Genomic DNA, 20,636 nt, shown 5'->3' with positions numbered 1-20,636 from the left:
TCCGTGAAAGGATGCGCAAGCGCACTTGCGGCTCGCCGTTACCATAGCGCCTGGGGGCCGGCTTGCTGTCTTCGCTGCCTTATCAACATCAGCATCTGCAGCTCCGGAGGCCCGGGTAACTAGGTTTTGGAGTAGCATCTTAAACACGTGTCTTCAGTTGTACATGGCCGGGAGAGCTTAGTCTTGGTTGCAGTCTTAACCACTGGGCAGTAGGTTAAACTACACGTACCCAGATGCGCCTCCTCCATAGCGTCGTTATGCTGCAGACCCGTTTGTTCTAACCGAAAACGAACGGTGTGGAACTTTTCCAGGCCCGCCTCCGCTAGGTACACGTTACAAAAAGACAAAGCTAAGTTCACAACGCCAACTGGTGTTTGTTGAACGCGGTTTTCTTCCCCAGTTGACTTGAAAAAATTAAATTTATATTTGAAAGAGAGGGCACTGCAGAGCCTTCTTGTCACTGCAAACAACTCCGGACACGTGTGCCACTTTGTGCATCTGGCTTTACATGGGTACTAAGGAATTGAACCGTAGTTTAGGCTGTTAGGCTTTGTAAGAAAGCGCCATTAGCTGCTGAGCCATGTCTCCAAGCCCCCATTCCCGGATTGTTATTTAAGGCTGCTGGACGATTCAGGAGAAATTAAGACATAGCTCCAGCTCGGGCGAGCTTAGGACCAGGATGGGGCTGACAGAAGTGATGGGTTTGCCGCCCATCCCATGTGTGTCCAGTGTAGCTGTTTAGTAAAGAATAAAAGTGGAAACCTCTGACAACTGCCATCCTCTCAAAATTGCCAAACATTAAAAGGCATTATTTTAAAATATATTTTTACTTTTATTTATTTATTTGAGAGAGAAAAAGGAGAGAGAAAGAGGCAGAAAATGGGCGCTCAGGGTCTCCAGCCACTGCAAACGAACTCCAGACGCATAAGTCTCCTTGTGCATCTGGCTTACATGGGTCCTGGGGAGTTGAACCTGGTCCATGGGCTTTGCAGGTAAATATCTTAATGGCTAAGCCATCTCTCCAGCACAGCCATTATTTTTTTTAAATGTTTAAAATTTTTATTTATTTGAGAGAGAGAGAGGCAGATAGAGAATGGGCACCCTGGAGCCTTCATCCCTTTACAAACCAACCCAAGAGCATGCACCACCCTGTGCATGCAGCTCATGTGGGTCCCGGAGAATTGAATCTGAGTCCCCCAGCACTGCAGGGAAGTGCCCCAAGCACTAAGCCATCTCTGCAGCCCACCATTGTTACTATTAATGATTTTATTTATTTTTTTGTTTTATTTTGTTGTTGTTTTTCAATGTAGGGTCTCACTTTAGCCCAGGCTGACCTGAAATTCACTGTGTAGTCTCTGGGTAGTCTCAAACTCATGGTGATCCTCCTACCTCTGCCTCCCAAGAGCTGGGATTAAAGGCGTGTGCCACCACGACTGGGTTTTTTGAGATATGATCTCCTTCTTGCCTAGGCTGACATGGAATTCACTAACTATGTAGTCTCAGGCTGGCCTCACAGTCATGGTGATCCTCCTACCTCTGCCTCATAAATGCTGGGATTATAGCCATGTACCCCTATGCCTGGCTCACTGTTGTTTTTTTTTTTTTTCAATTGAACAATTTAGTCTAGGTTTCATTGAAGAACTCTAGTACTTTACTGAAATTAACATTTTCCACAAAAGTTCTGAGAATTTATAAAAGTTTAAGAAGCCCCCATTTAATGAAAAGGTAAATTGTAAGCCATTGATGTGTGATAATGTGAGCCATAATACTGGGTTTGTTAGATTACTTTGTTCCTTCACCAGGGTAAAGAACAGTGATTACATTTTTTTTTTTTAAATCGCTGATTAGAGTAAAGTTGCCCTAGGTTGTTCATGTTGCTGAGGTCTTCCTGTATTTCCATTTGGGGTTTTTACCCTCATACTTATATCTCTTGGGATTAATAAGCAGCTTTTATTCAAGAAAATTTTGCATTTGCTAGATTTAATGTTAACGGTTTATTGGTAAGCACAGAGTTACAGAAGTGCAGTCAGGCACTTCAGGTTGGTATGTTAAAGTCCAAAGTTATGGAAGTTATTGATGTATAGGAAAAGCTTGCAGCAGAGAATGAGAATATTGAAAAAATGGCAAAAAAATTAGAGCTATCAGAAGATACTGTACATGGATAAGAAAAATGGCTCAAAACAAGATTAGTAAGTGTCCCCAAAGTAGAAAACATAGCACATGGGAGGACAAGTATACTTAATGATGTGAAATAATTAAAATGTATAGACTAAGAAAATACATGTTTTGTGTGTGTAGTATGTATAGTGGTGGAGGGGGTGTTTGGGGTCTGGCAGCTATGCCCAGCTGTTTACGTGGGTGCTGGGAATTTGACTTCAAGGGTACAAGCCCTCTGGGGCCCTCATGCTTGTGTGTGGCAAATGCTCTTACCCACTGATCCATAGGTGCAGCCCCTATGGGAAATTTTTATAGGGTAGTCCATATCAAAATCTCTATACTGATTAAATTATTCATTTTTCAGAAAAAAGAATTCTTTAAGTATCTGGATAAGAGACAAGGAGCTAGTGGGATGAAAAAGAACAACGAGGTGGCTGTGGAATCCTCTGAGACAGGTCTCTTAAACTTTCCTGCTAACCTCTTTTCACCAGAGAAATTTTTACATAACCCTGAATATATAAGCATATAAAATAAGTTTACAAGTCAAATGTATGATCCTCATCAAAGTTTTATGTTATAACAGTTTCTTGATATACTACTTGTTAAAGATAAAACCAAATTCACACTCTAGCCCAGGCTGACCTGGAATTCATTATGTAATCTCTGGTTGGCCTTGAACTCACAGCAATCCTCTTATCTCAGGTTCCCAAGTGGTAGGATTAAAGGTGTATACCGCTATACCTGGCTTGATTGATATTTTCAGTTTTATAATTGTCAATACAGAGAACACCGCTTCACCCAAATACATAGTACAACATGATAGATGTATCTTTAAGGCCATTTCAGAAAATGTTAGAAATTCTATCCTAATTATAAGGCAAAATTCATTAAATGATATTTTTAAAATGTCAAGTAAGCAGCTCAACAACAGTTTTAAAATCAAACATTCTAACAATACAGTCTGATACTATACTTATTTGATACTAACCTGTTGAGAGATGACAGTGTGAAGATGTTTAAAAATAGTTTTCTGTAATTAAATCATTATGTTTCTATAACAAACAGAAAATTCACATGTGTAGTAAAAATACTGCAGCTGATCATATACAACCATCTTGAGTCTGCACAGCTTCTACCAGCTCTTTTGTCGGCACCGTGTGCTGTGACAGCATGTGTGGTACACAGTGTATATCGTGTGTTCAGAAACAAGTCTGCAACATGGGCGGGTGTAGCCAGTGACACCTCAGAGTCATGATAGGTTTGCTTTTGAACTAATTCTTGTTGTGAATTTAGAAACCTTTTACTGTTGCCAGATATTTTATTCAGTTACACAATCCCACAATTTAAGAGGCAGTGATCCATAACACATTTGGTTGGGAGACATTGAAAAAATGCAACTAGATTCTGAGAGGGAATAAAATATGTGCCAAACTTTAAGTTGTCATCCAAATACAATTTGAATTTGTGGTTGCTACTGTTCAAATTATTAGAGAGTTTACAAAGTTTTTTTCCCCTAGTGGTTTGTCACTGGATGACATAGATTAATAAATACCCTGTAAGATTTCAATAGTCACTTCCTTACCAACTGCTGCTTGACCACTAAAGTAGTGACTTATTTTTTAGGTTTTCATGAGGTAATACCTATCTGGACCTAAGATTGTAAAAATCAGGATAAATGGTCTAATACTCTAGCAATAACCTTAAAATATCAGTGTTATGAAAGAAATATTTCTTCCATATGACACATGTCCTTTGAGGAGTGTCTGTGCAGGAAAGTTCATTATCCTCTGACACCTAGGTCGAGGGTCTGTGCTTGGTCCATTTATACTTTATAATAAATTGCTAAATTATACTTATATATATTTATGGAATACAATTGATTTTATGATACATTTCTACATTATAGGATGATTAAATAAAATTAAAACTTATTGCCCATATGCTTATTTTGTGGTGAGAACACATAAAATTTATTTTATCAACTTTGAAATTTATAAAATGTTAACTTATAATCACTATGCTATTCAATAGAATTTATTTCTTCTACCCACTAAGACTTTATACCATTTGAAGAGCTCCTTCTCCTCTCTCTCCCTCCCCCACCTATCTCCACCCTTCCCCTTGGTAATCACCATTTTACTCTTTTCCTTTATGTATTTTACTTTGTTAGATTCCACTTAAAAATGAGACATGCAGAATTGCTTTACTGTGCTTGGATTGTTTACCTGAGCATAGCAACTTCTGAAGGCTTATCCCTTTTCTGTCTTTTTTTTTTCTTCTAGCATTGTGGTTTGAGCTCAGGGCTTTGTGCATGTCAGTGAAGTGTTCTATTACAAAGCCACATCCTTGGGCTGGAGAGATGGCTTAGTGGTTAAGCGCTTGCCTGTGAAGTCTTAGGACCCTGGTTCAAGGCTCAGTTCCCCAGGACCCACGTTAGCCAGATGCGCAAGGGGGGGGTGCATGCTTCTGGAGTTCTTATGTGGTGGCTGGAGGCCCTGGCATACCCATTCTCTCTCTCTCTCTCTGTGTCATTCTCAAATAAATAAATAAGAATGAACAAAAAACAAAAAACCCAACAAAGCCACATCCTCAACCAAACCTTTATTTTTTGAAAGACCAATAGTATTCCATATACTAAATAATTTATAGGGTTCACACAGTGCTGTATCCAATTTATATTATTAATATCTTGAGTAAAGATGTCTTGTAGAATATTGAGTCAAACCCTCAGAAAAGTGCTGCCTCAGTACTAGAGGCAAATTATCTTGCAATGAAAGGCCATTGTAATCTATCTTAAGAAACATGAAACTAAGCTTCAAAGAATTAAGCTGTCCCAGACCAAATAACCATGTACCAGACCAAAATTCAAAGTACTTGGTGGAATAAAATCAATTGTTCATCAATATCAAATTTCAAAGTGGCATCCAAATAAAGTATTCCCAGCCATGCAAACGTAAGTTTCATAACAAGGAGAAAAAAGCAGTTAGTTAAAGCAGATAAGAAATGGCACTAATGAAAGAAATGGTGAACAAAAACATGAAAACAAACATTATAAGTACATACCACATATTCAAGAGGAAAAGGAAGTGTGAGCAAGTTAAGAGACAAGAATTTTAAAGAGCTCCAAACTGGACTTGATAGATGAAAAGTACAATGACTAAGATGAAAAGTGATAGAATTAAGAGAATATTTGACATTGCAAAACAAAATGATTCATTAAAGTCAGAACACTGGAAACTGAAATACAGTAAAAACAAAACAAAACAAAACAAACAAACAAACAAAAAAAAAACAGAGCTGGAGAGATGTCTTAGTGAATAAGGTGCTTGCCTACAAAACCTAAGGATCAAGGTTTCCTTCCCCAGTACCCACATAAGCCAGTTACACAAGGTAGCGCATGTGTCTAGAGTTCGTTTGTAGTGGCTAGAAACCCTAGATCACTCATTCTCTGTCTCTTCTCTCTCTCTGTCTCTTTCAAGTAAATAAAATAAAAAGATCATGAGCATGGAATTGCTTCAGATATCCAATATACACATAATAGAAGATCAATGAGTGATGGTATAGCTTCACATATTAATATACATGTAATGTAAAAGCACTGAGCATGGGAGTGCTTCAGACATCTAATATGCATTGCAACACACATGTAATTGGTGTCCTAGAAAAAGGGAACAAAAAGCTCTGAGAAGTAGCTGTAACCTTTCCAAATGTGATAAACATTGTGAAGTCACCGAGCCAGGAATCTCAGTGACCTATAGGCACAAGAAGCAAGAAAGAAACACCACCATGCACACTACAATCAAAGTGCTTACTATCAGGGATTAAAAAAAAATCTTAAAATTGGGCTGGAGGGATGGCTTAGTGGTTAAGGTGCTTGCCAACAAAGCCAAAGGACCCAGGTTCAATTCCCCAGGACCCATGTAATCAGATTAATAGCCACATTTATGTGTCAGTTCACTATAAATAACAGTTTCACTAAAAAGTCAAAGATCATCAGGATGGATAAAATAAGCAGGATTCAACCATATAGTGTTTACAAGAAATCTGCCATGAACGTAAAATAAAATGGATTAAAAGTAGAAGAATAGGAAAATATGTAATGTTAATGTCAATAGTAACATATGTAAATTTTAGACAAAGTTGATTTCAAAACAAAGGATATTGTCATGTATAAAGATAATTTATGATAAAGGTGTTATTTCGTCAAGATAATATGCATGTAATAACAGCTTTGAAATGCACGAAGTGGAAGTTTCCAGAATAGAAAGGTTTTTTCTTAAATTCACAAGTATAGCTGAAGGTTTCCATGTACCTCCCTCGATCATGAGTAAATACATGTTGTGGTTTGAATATGAAGTACCCCTCCATAGGATCATGTGTTTGAACATTTGGTCCACAGCTAGTGGTGCAATTTGGGACCACTGTGGAGCCTTTGGAAGATGGAGGCTTGCTGTAGGTAATGGGTTGCTGAGGGATGACCTTGAGATTTTATAGCCCAGGCCAACTTTGTATTCCCACTCTCACTCTGCTTCCTGACTACTGATGTGCTGTGACCAGCTGTCCTCCTGTACTCTACCAGGACTTCTCTACCATGATGGACTGTACATCCTGGAACTAACTGTAAGATAGCATAAACCCTTCCTTCCTTAAGCTGCTTCTAGTTAGGTGTTTGGTCACAGCTGTGCATAAAGTAACTAGTACAACATGTGTAAAAAAATCTGTACAGAAGAATTGAACAACTATGCAAGCCAGCTAATTATGTTTTGATAACACTTCACCCAGCAAAAGTAGAAGATACATCCTTTTCTTGTACACATGGAACATGCACTAAGGTAAATTCTGGTCATAAAAAGAAGTCATGATCAGTTTAAAAACCTTCAAGTCTGATCAAATAAAATTAAGTAAAAGATAAATAGTATATTTCCAAATATTTGAAAATTAATATAATTTTAAGTAGCTCATAGTTCAAAGAATAAGCACAGAAAAATTATTTCATTTTATTTATTTTTACTTTTTTTGAGACAGGGCCTCACTGGCCTAGCTTAGAACTTGTCATTATCCTGTTCAGTCCCTTAACTGCTAGATCACAGATGTGCAGCACCAGGCCCAGCTGACTTCATTGTTACATGTATGTAAAACATTTAGCTGCCAGATCATAGACATGCACCACCAGGCCCTGCTTACCTCATTTTATATGTATGTAGAAGATTTAAATGGAAAAAAATTAACAGCGAAATAAAATACATTATAACATTTGTAATGCCAGTAAGTAATTCTTTGATGGAAATTTGTAGATTGTAGGAAATATATTTTAAAAGGTCAAAGGTCAACACAGGACAATTTTTTTTAAAACATTTTATTTATTTATAGGAGAGAAAGAGAGGGAGAGAGAGAGACAGAATGGGCACACCAGGGTCTCCAGCCACTGCAAACAAACTCCAAAGTTATGCACCACTTTGTGCATCTGGCTTATGTGGGTCATGGGGACTTGAATCTGGGTTCTTAGGCTTTGCAGGCAGACACCTTAGCCACTATGCCATGTCTCCAGCCCTTAGGACAGATTTTTTTTTTAAGTTCTCTGACTTACTCTCATATTTCATTCACTTGGCACAAGTGTGCCAAGTTTCTTGAATTGGAGGTACAATGAAATCAAATAGGAGATTTAGTGATGAAACTTCACAGCACTGGAGTAAAACATCAGAAGATAAAAGGAATTTGATTTTCCTGCAGATCTTTACAAAGTGATAGATAAATATGTGAATTATAAGTAAAATTAACAGCTGGTGAAATCATATATTCTCTTGATTACCTTAGTTATTAAAAGCCTCAGATTATAACCTTTCAATTCTCAGCATGTTCATGAGATACAAAATAAAGTTAGAACTGATCATATCTTAAAATAACATATCTATTATTAAACTTCACTCATTGGAAATAGTTATCTCCTGACTCTTCTATGAGCCATGCAGTATTAAGATAAAAGATTGAGCAAAACCAAATACATTTCCTTCTTTAGTGGAGTTTATATGTCAGGGAATGTTGGGTTCAGATATAAAGTGGTCATGGCATTCATATCCTCATAATAGCGTCATAACTTGTACAAGACCTATATACACAAGACGTATAATATTGGGGCCATCAACATGTCATGGATGATGGAGTAGGACAAAAAAAAAACCTAGACATCAAAACAGAAAAGGGAATAGTTGGAAAGAAGGAGTTCAGTGGAGTAAGTATGCAGATAGGAAGTAGGGGATTATGTAAAATTTTTAATAAGATTTTTTAATTAAAAAAAAAAGAATGTAAAAAGTTAAGCTCAAACCTTTAATCCCAGAATTTGGGAGGCTGAGGTTGGAGGAATGCCCTGAGTTCAAAGTCAGCCTGGGCTATAGAGTGAGTTCCAGATCAGTCTGGGCTATAGTAGACCCTGCCTCAAAAAAAAAAAAAAAAAAAAAAAAAAAAGAAGAAGGAATGTACACAACCACATTCTTCAGTTTTCACGATTTTATGCCTCATGCCTTAGCAGGTGTGGGCAGGCTGCCTATAGAAACCACCCAGGTGGACAAAAGTGGAGGTCCTTAGGTCCTCCTCAGTCCAGGTGCAAGAAATGGAGCCAGCCTTCACTGCACCACAGAATCAAAACAACAGGATATCTTCCCTGAAGATATTTTACATTATAGTATTAATGTTATTTTACAAATAAACTTTAATGATTTGTTCAGAATTTCAGTGCTAACATGGCATCAGAATTCATACCTGATTCTGATGCCTGAAGCTATCATTTTTTTCTACTGCTTCCTTGTCTTAAACATATAAACTACTAAACATTATTTTTGCCATCTTAAAGAGCAAGTGTTTAGGTCGTAATCATGTATTAGCTAACAATGGCCATCAATTACTTCAGTTTGCCTGACTGTGACACAGTAAGTTTAGTTTCTCCTAAGCTGAAATTGCCACTACATATTTATAGATATGATGTACCCTCACTAGTAAAGGAAGATAGAGGTAAGACTTTTATCCATAAACTTCATTCTTAGTTAAAATGCCAGTTTTCTAAAATACAAATCATGAAACAGCAGTGGGAACCCAGTATAATATGTAGGTTTCATCACTAGCATTTAGTACTTTAGTCTCAGCTATAAAAGCTAAAGAGTTGAAGATTCGTAGCTTAAAGGTTAAACTTACATATTAATCAGTAGGACAGACGTTGAATGAAGTGAGTTGTGGATGGATAAGCCAAGAACTGGTTTGGAGGAGTTCTAAACATGAGGTCAATAGAAAAGAGACTCTGAGATAAGAGGACAGAGTAACAAGACAGTGTAACGTGTAGTTTTGCCGTCATTACTCCTGCTATTTGTGAATTTCAAAGCTGTCTTGAAGAAATAGGAAAGAAGGAGTGGTCCAGGGTACGCAGAATGTCATGGAACAAGCGGTATAGAGAAATGTGTGGTTTGAGGGCATTGATGTGGGAAGAGGATGTAGATTGGATTACCTTTTGCTAGTAGCTAAGGAGAAGTGTGGCAGATAAAAAGGAGAATGAGAAAAATGGCATGCAAAGTGTGGCTTGATTACATGTAGGTTTGCATTCACAGATGTTTAATTTTGTTGAAAACAAGGCAGGGAGAAGAATAAAACCCTAAAACACTATTTTTAATTCATGTTTCATCATGTTACTGGAGTTAAGAATTTCATATTTGGTTCTCCAGCACGCGGGAAGCTATGTGAAAGAATCCTCTGATGTCATAATCTCTGGGTGTCACTGGAACATTTGTCATCATTTCTTTGGCTAGTCCACCTTCCTATGGAAGGTCAGTAGAAGCGATTGATTTATTCACCGCTACAGGAGTCAGACTCGGCCTATTTTGGTAAGTCTCTATTTCCTTGAGCAAATTAGCTAATACTTAATACTTCCACAGGGAGAGATTTATGCTAAGCCATAGGTTACTATGACTATACTAGATCATCAATGAGGAAAATTCTTTTCTTGATGATTGACACTTAAACTTATATAATTTTAAAATTCTTAGACCTTCATAGTTTATTATTATTATTGCCAGTGACATTTACTTACTAGGAATAGAATGCAAGGCATAAGAAATGCTTTGAAAATATTTTTCATTTATTTATTTTTGTGGGTTAACATGAAAGTTTATTCAAAATAGAGTTATTAAATTTCCACTATGTGCAACAAACTTTTCTAAGTATTAAAGGTTCAGAGATGACAAACATGGATAAGGAATTGTGAGATCAGAGACATTTATTTAAGAAATAGGGGAGTATTTCTCAATTGGGAGAAATTTTGTCTCTCTGTCCCACCAGGGTAATGTTTACTATTGAATGTCAGGGGTATGCTGTTGATAGCCAATGAGGGACACTGCAAAACCTGCTGTGATACGTAAGACGTCGACCCTTCTCTGCTTTACAGTCATGTCGTCCCAAATGTTGAAAGCACCATGGCTAAGAAACCTGAACTAGAAGGATGGTAGCTGTTAAAAACAAAACTAAAGCGTGCTCTGAAAATTTAGATAATGAACAGAAGTATTTTCTAAGAAAGTGAGATGTAAATTCAGACTTATTGGATGGGTGGGCCCCAGCATGTATAAGGTAGGAACTGTGGATGGGCAAAGTCCCAAGCAGAAGAAAATAGCAGATAGTCGTGAGTGTGAGTATAATTGGTGTTCACTGTCTCAGGTTCATGTGTTTATCTGCACACAGTAGCATGTACTCAGTAATAATGGCTGTTGTGTGCTGAAACAGTTTGTGTTAGTCATTGAACTTCATGTTTTATTTCCTTTAAGTTTTACTGTTGCCCTTGAAATAGATGTTATGATCAACTTTCTCTAAAAATATGGAGAAGTTAAATATCTTGACTAAGATTACATGATAAGACTGGAATTTGAGCTCATGAGTGCAGCTCTCCATGGCCACTTTCTTAACTAGTTCTTGTAAATGTAAAGAGGCTGAGGGGGATAAATAATCATAGGATCAAGGATTAGCTAACAGTATCTGGATGCTAATGAACTACTCAAAGGAAGACCCTATATCGGTAGAGAGGCATGGCGGGAGTGGGGTGGGAGTGTGGACTGAGTGCTCAAACTTGTAGATTTCAGCAATCATTGAAAGGCAACTTCATTATTTTAAAATTTTTTAAAAACTATTTTATTTTTGTTTATTTATTAGAGAAAGAGGTAGGGGGGAGAATAAGTGTACCAGGGCCTCCAGTCTCTATAAACAAATTCCAGATGCATGTGCCACCTGTGCATTTGGCTTATGGGGGTCCTGGGAATCGAACCTGAGTCCTATGGCTTTACAGACAAGCACCTTAACCACTAAGCTATCTCCCCAGCCTTCATCATGTTTTTTAGAGAGTGTAAGTAGACTTGAAGTCCATCAATATTAACCATAGGCTAGTTATGTTAATTAGCTAAAGGGTACAGTTTATTTTTACCCCTTGGTGGGTACCTTAAGTTTGTTACAGGAGTTTAAATTGTTTATAAAAAATAGTTGTATGGGGCTGAAGGGATGGCTTAGCTGTTAAGGCATTTGTCTGCAAAGCCAAATGATCCAGGTTTGATTCCCCAGGACCCACATTAGCCAGATGCACAAGGGGGTGCATGCATTTAGAGTTCGTTTGTAGTGGCTGGAGTCCCTGATGCGCCCATTCTCTCTCTCTCTCTGTCAAATAAACAAATAAAAAAATTTTTAAAAATAGTATGTTTATTGTGTGTGTATGTGTTTGTCCCATACATGAGCTTGCAGAGGCCAGAGGAGATTGTGAAGCATCTTCTTCTATTACTCAATTGCATATTTCCTTGAGATAGAATTTCTCTGTAAACCCAGAAGTGCCATTTTTGGTCAGACTAGCTGAGCAGCAAGCCCCAGCAATCTGTAATCTATTCTTCTCATAGGCTTAGGAGTTCAGGCATGTGCGGGCATACTCAGATATTTGTATGGGTGCTGGGAAATTGAACTGGGGAAAAATAAGGCCCTGTCAGGTCCTTGCATAACAAGTCCTCTTGCCCTGCTGAGCCGCCTCTCCAACCCCAGTATTTTATACTTTTATAGGTATTTTAAAATGTTACATTCTAAATGTCTCTATATGTTTATAATAAAATAATAATATTAAAAATTCAATTAACTTTAAAAAAAACTTTCTTTTATTTATTTATTTATTTAATTTATTTGAGAGAGAGAAAGAGGCAGATAGAAAGCATAGGCACATCAGGGCCTTCATCCACTGCAAACAAACTCCAGATGCATGTGCCACCTTATACATCTGACTTATGTGGGTTCTGGGGAATGGAACCTGGGTCCTTTGGCTTCACAGGCACACACTTTAATCACTAATATGTCTCTTCAGCCTTCACTTAACTTTGTAATGATAACCTTCCTCATTATTTTAACTTGTAATCTAGGATTTTGGTGAAATAATGCCTTTTCGGTTTGGGACCCAGCCAAGGAGGTTTCCAGTGGAAGGAGGAGATTCTTCAATTGGGCTAGAATCGGGACTGAGCTCCAGTGCTTCCTGTAATGGGAAAGAGATGACACCAAACAGGTGAAGGTTTCTTATCCTGACAATTGCAGAAATGGGTGTTGACTGTCATCACTTATAAGCTGTAGTTGACATTCATTCAATATTAGCAAGAAAAAACTACAATATAGGAATTCAAATACAAGAACCTAGCTTTTAATATAGATTGTCTATTTTGTATCTCTGAAAGTCTAGACCAATTTCTCTTTGTAAAGTTTTAGCTAGATTGTTTTATTGACAGTTTCAAGGTTGGATCAACCTTTTTAAAAGTTTTTTGTTGTTCATTTATTTATTTGAGAATGACAGATACAGAGAGAGAAAGGCAGAGAGAGAGAGAGAGAGAGAGAGAGAGAGAGAGAGAGAGAGAGAGAGAGAATGTGCGCATCAGGGCCTCCAGCCACTGCAAATGAACTCCAGACACATGTGCCCCCTTGTGCATCTGGCTAATGTAGGTCCTGGGGAATCAAGCCTTGAACCAGGGTCCTTAGGCTTCACAGGCAAGCGCTTAACCACTAAGCCATCTCTCCAGCCCGTGTGTGTGTGTGTGTGTGTGTGTGTGTGTGTGTGTGTGTGTGTGTTTGTGTTTCACTATAGCTGACCCTGGAATTCACTTTGTAGTCTCAGGGTGGCAAACTCATGGCAATCCTCCTACCTCTGCCTCCCAAATGCTAGCATTAAAGGTGTGTGCCACCACGCCCAGCAAGCCATCTTGTTTTTGACAAAAATACCTGAAATACTGTATAAAAGAAAACCTCTTTAATAAATGGTGCTGGAGAAACTGGATAACTATATGTAAAAGAATGAAGTTAGATCCTTATCTCTCTTTCATGATTCTCTTTCAAGAATCAGTTCCAAATAGATCAAAGACCTTACCATCAGACCTGAAATTCTGAAAGTGCTAAAGGAAAAAGTAGGGAAATACTTCAAGATATAGGCTTACATAAGGTCTTTCTCAATAGAATTCCAGGTATAAATGAAATAAAGCCAATAATCAGTAAATGGAAACTGACAGACATAAAAATATTTTGTACAACAAAATAAACTGTTGAGTGAAGATATGAGAGCCTACAGAATGGGGAAAATGTTTGTCAGCCAAGCATCTGACAGGGAATTAATACCTAGGCTATACAAAGAAGTCAAGAACTACACAGTAAGAAGTCAAACATCCTAATAAAGAAATGGGCTATGCAAATGAACAGAGTCCTCAAGAAACACCAATGGTCAATAAATATTTTTTTAAGTGTTCAATCCTTAACCATGTAGGGAATACAGATTAAAATGATGGTTAAGAATCCATTTCACTCCAGTCAGAATGGATCATCAAAATGTTAAGTGGCAAATGGCAATAAGTGCTGGGGAGGGTGCAGGGAAAGAGTAGCCTCCTTCACACTTGCAGGGCACATAAACATGCAGCCAGTATGGAAGGCAGTGTGGAGCTTTCTGAAAAAGCTAAGGACAAACCTGCCACTTGACATAACTATTCTTACTCCTGACCAAATACCCTGAAGACTCTACATATTACTGTAGCGATACTTGCTCATCCAGGTTATTGCTTCTCTAGTCACAATAGCTAGGAAATGGAATCAGCTAGCTCTCCATCAACTGTTGAATGGATAATGAAGATGTGGTGCATATACACAGTGAGGTTTATTCAGCTGTAAAGAAAAAAATGAAATTATATAACAGGAAAATGGATAGATCTGGACAATATTATACCCAGCCCAGAAAGACAAACATCACACATTCTCGCCTACATACAGACCCTAACTTAGAATTTTTAGATTTGTATGTAAGTTGGATTAAGAGATAGTAGAGACCAAGAAGCTAGAAAGAAGCAATGAAGGAGGAAGGGGAAGTGATTAAGAGAAGGGAATAGTAGATATGAAAGTAGAAGGGTAGAATATTGGGAATGGAAAAATTTAAGTGGGGTCAGTGGCGGAGGATAGTGGAAAGAGGGGGGTTGGTGGGAGGGCTAATCAAAACTAAAGATGTTAGGAAAAAGCCATAAGGAAACCTCCTTTGTTAGCTAATTTAAAAATATAATTAAAACAATAAAAGAGAGTTTGGACAGAAGTTCTCTGTGGGGGTGATAATGCTGTTCCCATATAACAGATGGTACAGGAAAATCTCAGTATCACAGGTGGGGTACCTCCCAGTGATCTGTGGTCAGGGAGGTTCCTGAAACCGTGAAAGCAATGCAAGCCATTGCTAGTGCTCCTGGTTGCCCACCTGATCTAGATGGGAAGACCCTAGTGCTAATAACACCACACACTTCAGTTATCAGGCACTGAAAAATCAAGCTGGAAGTGTCATTGTGCTGGAAAATGCTGGCCAAACAGACTGCTGAGGGAGAAAAGTCTTCAATATTCTTAACTAGCACAGACCCCGTGAACTACACAATCAACCAGCCAGGCAAGATAAGAAATGGTGCAATAGTGGCATTATTGTTATAGATGTATCTAACTGCTCTCTGATTGGATCTGAACCCTGTTCCACCAGAGGATATTCATGCCCAATACAGAAAAGCTAGTTTCATGGTCTGGTAAACAAATAAAATAGTGGCACCAGTTGGATAATGTATTGGTTACTTTTCTTGTTGCTGTACAAAATACTTGACAAAAGTTACCTAAGGAAGGAGCAGTTTACTATGGTTGATTGTGGTTGGAGAAAGCTAATACTGTTATTTAGCTAAATGGAAATGTTGTTCCTACCAAATTGTCCTTTAAGTATTTATGTTTATGCCCAAGACTAATGCTGTTCTCACTTTTGGTCAGAAAAGCTTCTTTTTTTAAAAAAAATATTTAAATCTTTGTTTGTTTATTTTTATTTATTTGAGAGCGACAGAAAGAGAGAGAGAGAGAGAGAGAGAGAGAGAGAGAGAGAGAGAGAGAGAGAAACAGGCAGAGAGCGAGAGAGAGAGAATGAGCACGCCAGGGCCTCCAGCTACTGCAAACGAACTCCAGACACGTGTGCCCCATTGTGCATCTGGCTAACATGGGTTCTGGGGAATCAAGCCTTGAACCGGGGTCCTTAGGCTTCACAGGCAAGCGCTTAACCACTAAGCTGTCTCTCCAGCCCTTCTTTTTTTTTATGATGCCTTAAAACATTTTTATTTATTTATATGCAAGCAGAGAAAGATCAAGAAAGACAGACAAAGAGAGAATGGTCATACCAGGTCTTCTAGTCACTGTAAACAAAATCAAGATACATGCATCCCCTTTTGCATCTTGCTTTACGTGGGCACTAGGGAATTGAACCTAAGTTGTCAGGCTTTTGTAGGAGAAAAGCTTCTTTTTATATGTATCTAGCAATGACTATTGCACTTAAAATTCTTCAAAGTGCCTAGAATGGCTTTTGAGTGCTCAGTGCTAAATGAGGTATCTCTATGATGTCCTCCAGGGCTCAGGGAACATTGTGAAAGAAGGGGCAGGAAGAATATAAGAGCCAGAGAATGGGAATTGTGCTTTGGAATGCTGTCTTCTGGACATGAAGTGGCCATTGTATTCATGACTCCAAAGTAGCTGTCATTACCTGCACAAGACCTGAACAAATTGGGCCCCTCAACAACTTGTCATAGAAAGTGGAAGAAGGCAAAAACAAAATTATTTTTTGAGGTAGGGTCTCACTCTAGCCCAGGCTGACCTGGAATTATTATTTTTAATAAAAATATAGTTTTAAAATTATTTATTTAATTTTATAGAGAGAGAGAAAGAGAGGGAATGGGCATGCCAGGGCCTCCAGCCACTGCAAATGAACTCCAGATGCATGCGCCCCCTTGTGCATCTGGCTCACGTCCTGGGGAATTGAACCTAGGTTCTTTGGCTTTCCAGGCAAATGCCTTAATTGATAAGCCATCCCTCCAGCCCAAAATATATTTTTATCAAAATAGAAGAGGGAGGCTGGAGAGTTGACTCAGTGGTTAAAGGCACTTATTTCAAAGCCTGGTGGGCCAGGTTTAGCTCCCCAGTACCCACATAATGCCAGATGCACAAAGTGGTGTGTGCATCTGAAGTTGGTTTGCAGTGGCAGGAGGGAGGCCCATACTCAGTCTGTCTGCCTGTTTCTTTCTCTCTCCCTTAAATTAAATAAATAAATAAAATATTTAAGAAATAGAGGAGGGACTAGTTAGAAAGAAGAAGGGATTCCCTGTAGGGGGGATGAAGATGGAGAGTGACAAGTGTATTGAGGGGATTAGTTGAAGATGCTTTGTGTGCACATGCGAAGACTGGCAATGAAGTTAACAAAAATAAATCATCATTGCAAAACTGAAGAAGACTATCATAAATGGAGTTTGTTTCCCTGCTGCTGTTTATCATAACAACAAATACTACATTGCTAGGTTTCTTATGGCTTAGAAATGTAGGGACACAGACTTAAGTTTAGTAAGTACTTTAAAAATCAGTTATTTGGGACTGGAGAGATGGCTTAGTGGTTAAGGTGCTTGCCTGCAAAGCCAAAGGACTTAGGTTCGACTCCTCAGTACCCACATAAGCCAGATGCACAAGGGGGCACACACATCTGGAGTTCATTAGCAGTGGCTGGAGGCCCTGGCATGCCTATTCTCTCTTACTGTCTTTCCCTGCCTATTTATCTCTCTCTCAAATAAAAATAAAATAAATCAGTTATTCAATGATAAAATAGTCACATTGGGAAGTAGAGAGCTCCTTCTCTTTAAAAATGTTCAAGCTTGGATGACTAATTGGTAGGAGTATTGGAGAAGAAACAACAGTGGATGTATTTTAGGACTAGGTTTGCCATGTAAAAGCTATTTAAATCCTGAGATTCTGTCAGCCTTTGAACATGAGTCTGTCCAGTCTCCCCCCTGCCACAAATTTTGAAATTACTCAGTTGGAATAATTTTATGGTACATAAATGAATTAATTTTCATTGTATTATCACTTCTCTTCATACATTTCACCACTTAGTAATCACAGCGTACCTTTGAAAATGAATATCTGGAGGATTTTTTCATTTTAAATTTATTGATTTTCATTTTTTTTTTCAATTTTTATTAACATTTTCCATGATTGTAAATTGATTTTCAGTTTTTAGAGGCTGTGGTCTTATAAGGAGGATCACTTCTGTATTTATGAATGTCTTAAAATTGGATATATGGCCACAGCATGCTCTCTGGGCTATGCAAGTTTAGAATGTCTACTTTATCAACAGTTCCTTGTTACACTTTTTTGTGATGTTCAAAGAGTTCAAAGTGGCTTTAAACTGTCAAAATTTTACTTAAATTTGATGCTTGCATAGTAAATTACTATTTAGTATCTTAACTACCTGTCATTTGCCCTTTTTTCAGGCAACTTCGAAGATGCCCTGGAAGTCATTGCCTGACAATAACTGATGTTCCCATTACGGTCTATGCAACAATGCGAAAGCCACCTGCGCAAAGCAGCAAGGAAATGCATCCCAAATAGCATCATTAAGTCTTCTGTGGAGGGTTGACTAGGTCAAGGGTAATGGGCCAGTATCATCTCATGGTCTGGTAAACAAATAAAGTGGTGGCACCAGTTGGATAATGTATTGGCTACTCTTCTTGTTGCTGTACAAAATACCTGACGAGCAACCTAATGAAGGAACGGTTTACTGTGGTTGGTTGTGGTAGGCTACAGTCTCTCGTGACAGAGAAAGAGTGGGGCAGGGGCATGGAAGTGCTGGCCACATTGTGTCTGCAGTCAGGAAACAGCAATACTCAGCTTGCTTTCTTCATTTGTTTATGCAGCTCAGGAGCCCTGCCCATGGAACAATGCTGCCCACAGTTAGAATGAGTCTTCCCACCTTAATTAACCCCATATAGATATCCCCTTACAGACAATCCCAGAGACAATCCTCTTCACACATTCTCTTATGTTACTGGGTATGCACTTTTTCCAGGGGTTTGTAATTAGGTATTAGGATTACTCTGGGCCCAGGCTTTTATGCCTGCCCCCAGGTTGACATTAGCTCACTAATCATAAGTCTTTAAACATAACCAATCGAAAACTCATTCTACTGAGGCTGTCGAGTCAGTCACTGTAAACAGTATTGTTTGGCCAGGTTGACAGAATGAGCTGCCGCCATCACCAAGTTTGGGAGTTCTTGATATTCGTTATAACTTGTTCTTCTGGCTGGTAGTGTTGCCCGGTTCCTTTCATTTTTATGCCTCTTTGTCCCATCATTCCACAGATAATCTAGCTTTCGTCACTTGGTGTCATCAATTCTCCATTTCCCATACAGCCTTCTCATAGGCTCTTTTGGGGATGTCCTCTGGTGATGTGATGTTTATAAATGGAGTACTATTATCTGGGTAACCACCCTCCTTCCCTACTTTTCAGACCTTGAGAGGTTATTATAGGCTTCTTGTCTCTCTGATAGGCTGTCCGTCATTTCTCCAGTTTTCTCACTCCCTCAGGCACATCGGGTGTCTATGGAGCTCAGTGGAACCAAAATGAAGTATTAGACTTCCAGGAGGTTTACAAATGATTGCCTGGGCAGGTAAAGTGAGGGGAAAAACCTTTCTAGAATTTTCTTCCTTGAAGCTCATTGAATAAATATTTATTGAGCATATAACTACTGTGTGTCATGTTGGGGCATCATGATGGTGTAAAAATAGCTTCTCTCAGCAAGTCCCAAAAGAGAAGGGAAAGACTCCACACTGAAAAAGTTAGTGAACTTAAAGTGTAATGTAACTAATGTTTTATGACTCAAGCTATAGAATGCCACTGGAAACAGCTAGAAAGACTCTTGAAAGACTCTTGACATCCTCTACCCTCACATTAAGTAGAAGGAAATATTGGACCAGAGAAGAAATGCATTCCACAGTCTTTGAGCTACTTCTCTAGAAATTGCAAGCTGAGAACTGAGGTGATTATTAATGGACAAAGGGCAGGTGGATATATTATGCTAGTGCTACAGATTGGAAAATACCAAGATACTTTCTTTCTATTTTAAGTGCATGCCTAGAAATGTGTGTGGCAAGCATTTAAATGTTTTCAGTTAGGATCTATGTTAGTAACCTTTCTTGTTGCTGTGACCAAATACCTAACAAATACTTCAGGAAGTAAGGGTTTATTTTTGCTCACAGTTGTAGAGGACACAGCTCATTCATTATGGAAAACACCCAACAGCAGGAGTGGGAAGTGGCTGTTCACATTAAATTAATAGTCAAGAAGGGGAGAGGAAGAGAGAGGGGGGAAGGGAGGGAGAGAGAGAAGAATGCTGATGATAGCATTTTCCTTTTTAAAAAAGTATTTGAGAGAGAGAAAAGAAAGAGGCAGATAGAATGGGTGTGCCAGGACCTCTAGCCACTGCAAATAAAGTCCAGATGCATGTGGCACCTTGTACATCTATCTGGCTTATGTGGGTGTGCTGGGGAATTGAACCTGAGTCCTTGAGTTTGCTAGACAAGTGCCTTAACCACTAAGCAATCTCTCCAGCTCACTTTATCCTTTTTATTAAGTCTGGAACTCCAGCCCATAGAATAGTACTTCCTGTTGGGAGCCGCACTGGCTTCGTCAGGCTTTGCTGCGTCAGCTTGTTTACTGTTTTTGCATCCTAATCGTTTGCACATGAGCATATGACGTTATCCTAACATGGCTGCTCACCTATCCCGATTGGGTGATGCAAAGTCGTCTGATAAGACTTAAGCCAATCAGACAACGCTTCACATCTACACAACCACAAGTATATAAGCTTGGCGCTCCGTAGGGTCGGGGTCCTTCTCTCTATCAGCTAGGAGCTCCCAATAAAGTGTGCTTGAGAAGAATCCTGTTGTTGTCGTTCTTCCTGCTGGCGGGAGGGGCGCAACAACTTCCCACACTTAGGGTTGGTTTTTACACCTCAATTAATCTAGAAACTCTCTCATAGACATGCTCAGTGATTTGTCTTCGAAGAGATTCTTGATCCAATCAAGTCCAAAGACCAGATAACCATTGCAGGATCCATATGTCTTTTGCTGCTCAGT

At 38.7% G+C, this 20,636-nt stretch overlaps 1 protein-coding gene across 2 annotated transcripts; it reads left to right on the top strand.

Moving 5' to 3' along the window:
• Window positions 1-2: 2 nt before the first annotated feature.
• Fam229b (family with sequence similarity 229 member B) lies at window positions 3-18,217 on the top strand. 2 transcript variants are annotated; one of them, XM_045155094.1, is made up of 5 exons: window positions 54-115; window positions 2,522-2,612; window positions 9,864-10,022; window positions 12,573-12,712; window positions 17,994-18,217. In XM_045155094.1, exons 4-5 carry the CDS (start codon window positions 12,588-12,590, stop codon window positions 18,109-18,111), a joined length of 243 nt encoding a protein of 80 aa, XP_045011029.1. In that variant the 5' UTR covers window positions 54-115; window positions 2,522-2,612; window positions 9,864-10,022; window positions 12,573-12,587; the 3' UTR covers window positions 18,112-18,217. The 2 variants fall into 2 exon arrangements, with proteins under 2 accessions (XP_004660702.1, XP_045011029.1); XM_004660645.2 differs by lacking the exon at window positions 2,522-2,612 and having other exon boundaries at window positions 3-115.
• The last annotated feature ends 2,419 nt before the right edge of the window (window positions 18,218-20,636 follow it).

This window comes from Jaculus jaculus, chromosome 7, assembly GCF_020740685.1.
Source record: "Jaculus jaculus isolate mJacJac1 chromosome 7, mJacJac1.mat.Y.cur, whole genome shotgun sequence".
Classification (NCBI taxonomy): Eukaryota; Metazoa; Chordata; class Mammalia; order Rodentia; family Dipodidae; genus Jaculus; species Jaculus jaculus.
This window is presented reverse-complemented; position numbering and strand designations above follow the sequence as displayed.

What these genes read in the sequence shown, in the direction of transcription:
- Fam229b (XM_004660645.2), top strand. Translation starts at nt 12,588, where the DNA reads ATGCCTTTTCGGTTTGGGACCCAGCCAAGGAGGTTTCCAGTGGAAGGA. An exon ending in AAAGAGATGACACCAAACAG is followed by an intron (nt 12,713 to 17,993) that starts GTGAAGGTTTCT and finishes CCCTTTTTTCAG; the next exon opens with GCAACTTCGAAGATGCCCTG.